At 38.8% G+C, this 10592-nt stretch overlaps 1 protein-coding gene across 1 annotated transcript in view; it reads left to right on the forward strand.

The window, feature by feature from the left end:
- The first annotated feature begins 6914 nt into the window (after positions 1-6914).
- Positions 6915-10592, forward strand: part of LOC143018404 (uncharacterized) — a 4575-nt gene continuing 897 nt past the window's right edge. The window contains exon 1 of the mRNA XM_076173761.1: positions 6915-7634. Coding sequence (XP_076029876.1) covers positions 6969-7634 — 666 coding nt within the window. The 5' untranslated portion in view covers positions 6915-6968. The remainder of the gene's footprint in view (positions 7635-10592) is intronic.

Raw genomic sequence — 10592 nt, forward strand, 5'->3', positions numbered from 1 at the left:
TTCCGTTCAATACACCCTTTTTATATTTTTCTAATTATTTTTTCCTTTAAGTAATAACTTTTTTTTACTTGCTTTTCTTGTTTCAAAACTTTGGGAATTGTTAAAGCTTTTGCTTTGGCCTCTCTCCGTTCCTTTCTAGCCTCCTTCTTCTTCATTCGTTCTTCTTCTTCTTCGAGTTCTTCTTCTTCTTCTTCTTCTTCTTCTTCTTCTTCTTCTTCTTCTTCTTCTTCTTCTTCTTCTTCGAGTTCTTCTTCTTCTTCGAGTTCTTCTTCTTCTTCGAGTTCTTCTTCTTCTTCTTCTTCGAGTTCTTCTTCTTCTTCTTCGAGTTCTTCTTCTTCTTCTTCTTGTTCGAGTTCTTCTTCTTCTTCTTCTTCAAGTTCTTCTTCTTCTTCTTCGAGTTCTTCTTCTTCTTCTTCGAGTTCTTCGAGTTCTTCTTCAAGTTCTTCTTCTTTTTCTTCTTCTTCGAGTTCTTCGAGTTCTTCTTCGAGTTCTTCTTTTTCTTCTTCGAGTTCTTCGAGTTCTTCTTCGAGTTCTTCTTCTTCTTCGAGTTCTTCAAGTTTTTCGAGTTCTTCTTCGATTTCTTCGAGTTCTTCGAGTTCTTCTTCGAGTTCTTCGAGTTCTTCTTCTTCTTCTTCGAATTCTTCTTCGAGTTCTTCTTCGAGTTCTTCTTCTTCGAGTTCTTCTTCTTCTTCTTCTTCTTCTTCTTCTTCTTCGAGTTCTTCGAGTTCTTCTTTTTCGAGTTCTTCTTCTTCGAGTTCTTCTTCTTCTTCGAGTTTTTCGAGTTCTTCTTCTTCTTCTTCTTCGAGTTCTTCGTTCTACTTCTTCTTCTTCTTCTTCTTCTTCTTCTTCTTCTTCTTCTTCTTCTTCTTCTTCGAGTTCTTCGAGTTCTTCTTCTTCTTCTTCTTCTTCGAGTTCTTCTTCTTCTTCTTCTTCTTCTTCTTCTTCTTCTTCTTCTTCTTCTTCTTCGAGTTCTTCGAGTTCTTCTTCTTCGATTTCTTGCAGTTTCGTGGTCCAAATATCCGTGTCCCAAATATCAGGCGACCGGGCGATGTAACCGATTTGCCCCAAGGGTCGCTCTCCGCAGGAAAAGAAACTTTTCGGAAGACAAATATTTTTATTTAGTATAATAAAACAAGTCGTGACATTCTGTCAACAGAGCGATCGAGTCTTGTGTATCCGGTGGAGTTCTCTATACCCGGTGGTGTCCTACAGATCCGGAGTCCTGTAGCTCGGTGGAGTCCTGTAGATTCGGTGGAGTCCGGTAGATCCGGTGGAGTCTTGTAGATCCGGTGGAGTCCTGTAGATCCAGTGGAGTCCTGTAGATCCGGTAGAGTCCTGTAGATCCGGTAGAGTCCTGTACATTAGATCCGGTGGAGTCCTGTAGATTCGGTGGAATCCTGTAGAGCCAGTGGAGTTCTGTAGATCCGGTGGATTCCTGTAGTTCCGGTGGATTCCTGTAGATCCGGTGGATTCCTGTAGATTCAGTGGAGCCCTGTAGATTCGGTGGTGTCCTGTAGATCCGGTGAAGTCCTATAAATTCGGTGAAGTCCTGTAGATCCGGTGGAGTCCTGTAGATCCGGTGAAGTTTTGTAGATCCGGTGGAGTCTTGTAGGTCTGGTGGAATCCTGTAGATCCGGTGGAGACCTGTAAATCCAGTGGAGTCCTGTAGATCCGGTGGATTCCTGCGAAGCAGGGACATGCGCAGCCGGTGACCCGTGATACTGTAATTTGAAACACAACTCTTTTTGTGTTTGGAAATAAGGAGTAAGATATGTAGAAAAATACAATGTCTTTCCATAATGCAAATAGAAAGACAAAGACACGAACAAATATTGCATACATCAAGGTTAATAAACAAGAATTATTGAAAAAAAGCAGAAGGAAAATTAAGAATAAATGAAGAAAGGAAAAAAAACGAGACGAATCTCAGGAAATGGAATGCAGTCTCCCTATACCATCTCTGTTATGAAGTCATCGCTGCGTCACCAACTTGCTTTCTGATGCAGTCTGTGGAATTATGAGCAGCAGGAGACAAGGCAAGAAGAAAAAATAAACGAGACGAATCTTAGGAAATGGAATGCAGTCTCCCTATACCATCTCTGTTATGAAGTCATCGCTGCGACACCAGCTTGCTTTCTGAGGCAGTCTGTGGAATTATGAGCAGGAGGAGACAAGGCAATCTGATGCAGGAGGACCAGTAACCAAGGAGTCTTCAGGGCCAATTGAGAGTGTAGTAAGGAGAGGTCACTCGGCTGAGGAACTCGTAAACTGGAAGAGATTGAAAGGATTCACAAGAACTACCTGCAGGTGGTAAAGTAGGTAGTGCCTGAAGGACTTGCACAAAGGATACTTGCGGGAAATAGAAGAATTAAAGAAGAAGAAAAAAACCTAAAGGAAGAAGTCCTTTCCTTATGGTCATAGTTCCAGAGATCTGAAGAGAAAGCCAAAGATTCCCAGACGGAAGAAGAATGTAAAGAAGTAGTTGTAGAGGTAAACATCAAAAGAAGCTTCCGCAGGTTGCTTGGGAGGATGGAGGGGACCTTCTGGAGGCCAAAGTCGAGCTTGAGAAAGAGAACGAAGACTTCCTCGAGGCCGCGAACGAAGACTTCCTCGAGGCCGCGAACGAAGACTTCCTCGAGGCCGCGAACGAAGACTTCCTCGAGGCCGCGAACGAAGACTTCGTCGAGGCCACAAGCATGTCTCTGTCCTCCGAAGAGCCTCCTTGGTACGATTGGACTCAGAACGACGACAAATGTTACATGTCCTCCGGGGACCCAACCGAAGAACCAGAAGACGATGATTGAGTCCGGGACGAGGTTGAGTGGCCACTGTAGCCCGAAGACAAGGCAGCAGACCTTTGTCCTCGTCCTCGTAGTCGTACTCGTTCTCCTTGTCATCGACATTGTCCTCATCGTCCTCGTCCTCCGCCTCCTCGTCGTCCTCGTCCTTGTACTCATCGTCAACACTACTTTTTGTAAATGTTACGGATTGCATTTTGCAGTGCACGACTTCTGTCCAGTCAGTATTTTAGGGAATTTGTTGGCACCTCTACGAATCAGTCACGTAGAATTCTTTTATGATTAGGAACAAAATATTCACTTGGAAAAGAATATTGATTACATTTGAATTGTGCTCACCCTCCGTTCTGCTGCCCTCATCTCCTTTACCACGTGACCTTGTCCGCAAGGTTACAGGCGTTTTCTTTTCTTTTTCTTTTTTTTCAACCAAATACTTTTTCCTTTTCCTTCTCTCTCAAATACAAGTAGAGTTCATTTAGTTTTCACTTAGTTATGTATTACACAATTAAATTAAATTTGCAGCAAATCATCTCCATGCTTTCATCGTTTCAAACCAAATTTATAGTTAATTTCCTCTTATTTGGTGTGTGTGTGTGTGTGTGTGTGTGTGTGTGTGTGTGTGTGTGTGTGTGTGTGTGTGTGTGTGTGTGTGTGTGTGTGTGTGTGTGTGTGTGTGTGTGTGTGTGTGTGTGTGTGTGTGTGTGTGCGTGTGCGTGTGTGTGTGTGCGTGTGCGTGTGCGTGTGCGTGTGCGTGTGTGTGTGTGCGCGTGCGCGCTCGCGTATTATGAGTCTAAATGGACGAGGTGAACAAGGAGGAGGAAGTCGAACGGGAGAAAGAGGGGGAGGAGAACGACGAAGAGGAGGAAGAGGAGGAAGAGGAGGAAGAGGGTGATGAGAAGAAATGGTAGTAGGATGAATAGAATGATGAGGAATAAGAGAAGGGAGGAAGGAGGAAGAGGGGGAGGAATAGGGAAAGAAAGAGGGAGAGGAAAAGGAGGAGGAAGAAGAGGAAGAAGAAGAGGAGGGAGAATAGGAGGAGGATGAAAGGGTTGGGAATGAGAGGACGAAGAAATATAAGTAAATCAAGAAAGCCTATGAAGAGAACGAAGAAGAGGAGGAAGATGAAGAAGAAGAAAAAGAGGAAGAGGCGGTAAAGTAAGAGGAGAAAGAGAGAGAGGAGGAAGAAGAGGAAGTGGAAGAAGAGAAAGAAGAGGGAGAAGAGGAGGAAAAGGAGGACGAGTAAGAAGAACAGGAAAAAAATAGGAAGAGGAATATGAAGAAAATTATAAAGAGGAATGTGAACAAGATTAGAAGATAGAGGAGGAGGAGGAAGAGTAGGAAGAGGGGGGAAGAGTAAGAAGAGGAAGAGGAGGAGGAAGAGGAGGAAGAAGAGGAAGAAGAGGAGGAAGGGGAATAGGAGGAATACGAGGAAGATGAGGAAGAGAAGGAAGAGGAGGAATACGAGGAAGATGAGGAAGAGAAGGAAGAGGAGGAAGAAGAGGAAGAGGAGGAAGAAGGGGAAGAGGAGGAATACGAGGAAGATGAGGAAGAGAAGGAAGAGGAGGAAGAGGAGGAAAAGGAGGAAGAGGAGGAAAAGAAGAAAAAGGAAGAGGAGGAAAAGGAGGAAAAGGTGGAAGAAGAGGAAGAGGAGGAAAAGGAGGAAGAGGAGGAAAAGAAGAAAAAGGAAGAGAAGGAAGAGGAGAAAAAGGTGGAAGAGGAGGAAGAGGAGGAAAAGAAGAAAAAGGAAGAGGAAGGAGAGGAGGAAAAGGTAGAAGAAGAGGAAGAGGAGGAAAAGGAGGAAGAGGAGGAAAAGAAGGAAGAGGAGGAAAAGGAGGAAAAGGTGGAAGAAGAGGAAGAGGAGGAAAAGGAGGAAGAGGAGGAAAAGAAGAAAAAGGAAGAGGAGGAAGAGGAGGAAAAGGTGGAAGAAGAGGAAGAGGAGGAAAAGAAGGAAGAGGAGGAAAAGAAGGAAGAGGAGGGAGAGGAGGAAAAGGTGGAAGAGGAGGAAAAAGAGAAAGAGGAGGAAAAGAAGAAAAATTAGGAGAAGGAAAAGGTGGAAGAAGAGGAAGAGGAGGAAAAGGAGGAAGAGGAGGAAAAGAAGGAGGAGGAGGGAGAGGAGGAAAAGGTGGAAGAGGAGGAAGAGGAGGAAAAAGAGAAAGAGGAGGAAAAGAAGAAAAAATCAAGAGGAGGAAAAGGTGGAAGAAGAGGAAGAGGAGGAAAAGGAGGAAGAGGAGGAAAAAAAGAAAAAAGAAGAGGAGGAAGAAGAAGAAAAGGTGGAAAAAGAGGAAGAGGAGGAAAAGAAGGAAGAGGAGGAAAAGAAGGAAGAGGAAGAGAAGGAAGAGGAGGAAAAGGTAGAAGAAGAGGAAGAGGAGGAAAAGGAGGAAGAGGAGGAAAAGAAGGAAGAGGAAGAGGAGGAAGAGGAGGAAAATATGGAAGAAGAGGAAGAGGAGGAAAAGGAGGAAGAGGAGGAAAAGAAGGAAGAAGAAGAGGAGGAAGAGGAGGAAAAGGTGGAAGAAGAGGAAGAGGAGGAAAAGAAGGAAGAGGAGGGAGAGAAGGAAAAGGTGGAAGAAGAGGAAGAGGAGGAAAAAGAGGAAGAGGAGGAAAAGAAGGAAGAGAAAGAGGAGGAAGAGGAGGAAAAGGTGGAAGAAGAGGAAGATGAGGAAAAAGAGGAAGAGGAGGAAAAGAAGGAAGAGGAAGAGGAGGAAGAGGAGGAAAAGGTGGAAGAAGAGGAAGAGAAGGAGAAGGAGGATGAGTAAGAACAGGAGGAACAGAAGGTAGAGGAAGAATAGGAAGAAGGGGAACAGAAAGAGGAATAAGCAGAGATAGGAAGAGGAACATGAAGAGGAATAGAAAGATGAATATGAAGAGGATGAATAAGAGGAAGAGGAGGAGAGAGAGGAGGGGGAGGAGGAGGAGAAGGAGGAGGAAGAGTAGGACTGGGAGGAAGAGGAAGAAGAGGAAGAGGAGAAAGAGGAGAAAGAGGTGGAAGAGGAGGAAGAGAGGGAAGAGGAGGAAAAGGAGGAATTAGAAGAAAGAGGAGGAAAAGGAGGAAGAGGAGGAAGAGAGGGAAGAGGAAGAAGAGGATTAGGAAGAGGAAGAAGAGGAATAGGAAGAGGAAAATGAAGAGAAATAGAAAGAGAAGAAGGAGGAATAGGAAAGGGAGGAGGAGGAATCTGGAGAGGAGAAGGAAGAGAAAGAGAAAAAAAGAGGAGAAATAGAAATAGAATGAGGAGTAGGAGGAGGATAAGAAAAGGAAAAGAAAAAGTAGGAGGAGGAAAAGGGAAAGCAGGAGGAGGAGGAGGAGGAGGAGGAGTAAAAGGAGAGAGAAAAGTAGAGGAAGAATAAAATAAGGAGGTGAAAGAGGAGAAGAAATAAGAGGAGGAAGAAGTGTAGGAAGAAGAAGAGGAGGAGGGTGATTATCCAAAGCTCCCGTGTGAAGGTGAAGAAGCAATGAGTCAATACCATGAGGAGGAGGAGGAGGAGGAGGAAGAGGAGGAAGAGGAGGAGGAGGAGGAGGAGGAAGGGCACTTTAGGAGGCAGTCGTAGAAGAATAAGAGAAAGAATAAGAGAAATAAGAGGATTATTATTATTATTTTTTTTATTATTGTTATTATTATTATTATTATTATTATTATTATTATTATTATTATTATTATTATTATTATTATTATTATTATTATTATTATTATTATTATTATTATTATTATTATTATTATTATTATTATTATTATTATTATTATTATTATTATTATCATTATTATTATTATTATTATTATTATTATTATTATCATTATTATTATTATTATTATTATTATCATTATTATTATTATTATTATTATTATTATTATTATTATTATTATTATTATTATTATTATTATTATTATTATTATTATTATTATTACTATTATTATTATTATTATTATTATTATTATTATTATTATTATTATTATTATTATTATTATTATTATTATTATTATTATTATTATTATTATTATTATTATTATTATTATTATTATTATTATTATTATTATTATTATTATTATTATTATTATTATTATTATTATTATTATTATCATTATTATCATTATTATCATTATTATCATCCACTACAATTCTGACTCTCGTGCCGTTCACACCCTCCGCTCAGCGCTCCCTACGAGAAAGTAATTCAACATGGCACACACCAGAAACAGCAACAGCTCCAAGAAACTTGAAGATATGGTGGAGAGTCTTGTGAAAGTAAGAGAAGAGGACAGACAGTTCCTGATGCAAGCAAGGAAAGAAGACCAACAGTTCCTAAGCAAGTTGAAAGAGATAGTTAAACAACAAAGGCAGGAGATACAATATATCAAATCGACTGTAGTTAATCTCCAAGCTAGAGTGGAAGACCTAGAGCAGTACACGCGGAGAGAAGATATAATCATCAGTGGTTTAAAGATTGTGAAAACGTATTCGGAAGCTGTGAAAGGTGACTCCGACTATAGTGCAGATAACAGTGGTCAGAACATTGTAGAAAATCAAGTGATCCATTCTCTAAGTAACAAGGGAATACAGATCAGAGACACAGAGATATCAGCTTGCCATACACTGGGAAAAAGAAAACAGGACGGTACCCAAAATGTGATCGTGAGATTCGTTTCAAGAAAGTCGAAGGTGAACGTGCTGAAAAACGCCAAGAAATTGAAGGGGACGGGCGTCTACGTGAATGAACACCTGACAAAACGAACCGGAGAGATTGCCAAAACAGCACGCGACATGAGGAAACAAGGGAAGATCATCTCGACATGGACAAGAGACTGCAAGGTGTATATCAAGTGCAAGGATGAAAAAGTACATCAAGTAAGTAATCTTGAACAATTAGTTGAATTTCAATAGTTCACATTCCTTAATCTTCTAACACAAACATAACCATGAACACTACAACTAACACAAAAACTAAAACAAACATATCAAAAAACTGTTCTTCATGCCATACCCTTGTCCCTACCAATCACCTCAAATGTACATTATGCAAACATTTATATCATTTCATGTGTGCAAATATACCCGTAAATACTGCCAAAAATAACCCCAATATTTTCAAAAACTGGTTCTGCCTAGACTGCTCAAAAACATTTCCCTATCATGCCATCTCAAACACAGAAATTAATTTTTTGTTTTCCGCGCCAAATCTCGCATCAAAAAACCCAGATGTATATACCGCCATTAAGAAGTATAAAAAAATAGACAAAACATCAGAAAAGGAATTTTCGATATTTAATCACAATAATACCCAAATTGACCCCGAATTAAATTTTTACTCAAAACTAACAAAAGACAGCGATTACTATAGTGATACACAATTTGACACGGTATTTCGTGATATTGATGGTTTCACACTAATTCACATCAATGCAAGGAGCCTAAACGCCAATTATCAGAAAATTGACTGTTATCTCAAGTTACTCAATAAAAGCTTTGACGTTATAGTGATAAGCGAAACATGGATTGACCCAGGATGTCTAGTAAACTTCTTACAAGACTATACTCCTTACAGTGCTAATAGACAGATCCAAAAAGGCGGCGGAGTCTCTATCTTCATAAAAAAAATCAATTTCATGCAAACTAATAAATCAATCCACTAATTCGTATGAAAACCTATTTGATTGCGTAGCTGTTGAGATTTTCAGTAAAACTAAAAAAAATACCGTCATAACAAGTATTTACAGAAAGCCAGGCACAAACATCAATGAGTTCACAAATATGCTTGAAGAAATCATAACTCCATTTAGAAATAAAAATCTATATCTCTGTGGTGACTTCAACATAGATTTACTTAAGTATGAGACTCATGAACAAACAAGACACTTTACAGATATGATTTTCTCTTTAGGTATATATCCTTTGATAAATAAACCAACCCGAATAACAAATACAAGTGAAACATTGATAGATAACATTTTCACCAATATTGTAAACTCCGAGATTCATAGTGGTATCTTAATAAGTGATATAAGTGACCATCTACCGGTATTCACTATCAGTCCAAAAGAAATGCACTGCATAACAAAACCCAGAATTGTACTTAAACGTAAAATTGACGAAAAAGATATTGCAAAATTAAATCAATGCTTAAAAGAAGAAAATTGGGATCAAGTTTACGAGTCAGAAAATGCCAATCTATCATATAACGAATTTGTAAGCATTATCATGAGTAATGTAAACAAATGCTGCCCAGAGAGAGAAGTAGAAATAAAACCACGTAACGTAAACTCAAAACCATGGTTTACAAACGGTCTTAAGAACGCGTGTCGAAAGAAAAACCAACTTTACAAGAAATCGATTCAAAGCAAGTCCTTGACAGACGAAAACAAATACAAAGTGTACAAAAACAAACTTACAACAATTTTACGCAACTGTGAAAAAAAATACTATGACACACTGCTTGAAGGTTATAAAGGTAATATAAAAAAGACATGGGAAGTAATAAACAACTTAACTAGGCACAAAATTAATAACACCAATGAATTCATAGACATCATTAAAAAAGGAAAAACTAAAAAAGAAGTGGCAAACGAATTTAATGAATTTTTCTCCCATGTAGGACTTAACCTCGCGAAACAAATAAAGACAACACATCAAACTTACGAGACATTTTTGAAACACCGAATAAATAACACTATGTTTTTAAAACCCGTCACGGAAAACGAACTTATGAACACAGTAAAATCAATGCAGAACAAGAAATCACTCGATTGCACAGGAATCAATATGAACCTCATAAAACAAATTATGCCTATCATCAAAGATCATTTTCTGACAATATGCAATAAATCATTTGAACAAGGGATATTTCCAGATGCAATGAAAATAGCAAAAGTAATACCGATATTCAAATCAGCCGACAAATCAAGTTATAATAACTATAGACCAATTTCACTATTACCACAGTTTTCCAAAATTCTTGAAAAGTTATTCACAATTCGCCTTGACTCATTTCTAAAAACAAAATGACGTCATTTACCATAGTCAATATGGATTTCAACGAAATCTTTCAACGTCTACAGCAGTAATGGAATTAATTGAAGAGATAACTAACAATATAGAACAAAAGAAAAAGACAGCCGGCATATTTATTGATCTTAAAAAGGCATTTGACACAGTAAATCATGAAATCCTAATTCGTAAGGCCGAATACTATGGGCTAAGAGGTAAAGTTAATGACTGGTTAAAAAGTTATCTAAAAAACAGGAAACAATATGTGGCCATTGAGGAAGAAAGATCACACATTCTACCAGTTACATGCGGAGTACCTCAAGGTTCAGTTCTAGGACCCAAACTATTCTTACTATACATTAATGACATTACAAATGTATCCAACCTTATGAAATTTATACTGTTCGCCGACGATACCACCATTCTATGCTCCGATACAAATTCCGACAAACTGATCAAGACAATTAATGAAGGATTATGTCAACTATCCAACTGGTTTTCAGCCAATAAGCTATCCCTAAACGTATCAAAAACTAACTACCTGCTTTTCTACAAAAATAATGAAAGTACTAAGCCGATCAAAATAAACAACGAAATTATTGAAAAAGCGTCCGTTAGTAAATTCCTAGGCGTGTATTTAGACGATCAACTTAACTGGAAACATCATATAAATCACGTGATAAATAAGATATCCAAAACTTTAGGAATTATGCATAAAATGAGAAATATCCTCAATGAAAATACCCTACGTACCATTTATTGTAGTCTACTACTACCATACTTAAACTATTGTTCAGAAATTTGGGGTAATACTTATCAAAC

Source organism: Oratosquilla oratoria, chromosome 34 (genome assembly GCF_046742065.1).
Source record: "Oratosquilla oratoria isolate Oo_2021 chromosome 34, ASM4674206v1, whole genome shotgun sequence".
In the NCBI taxonomy this organism is placed as follows: Eukaryota; Metazoa; Arthropoda; class Malacostraca; order Stomatopoda; family Squillidae; genus Oratosquilla; species Oratosquilla oratoria.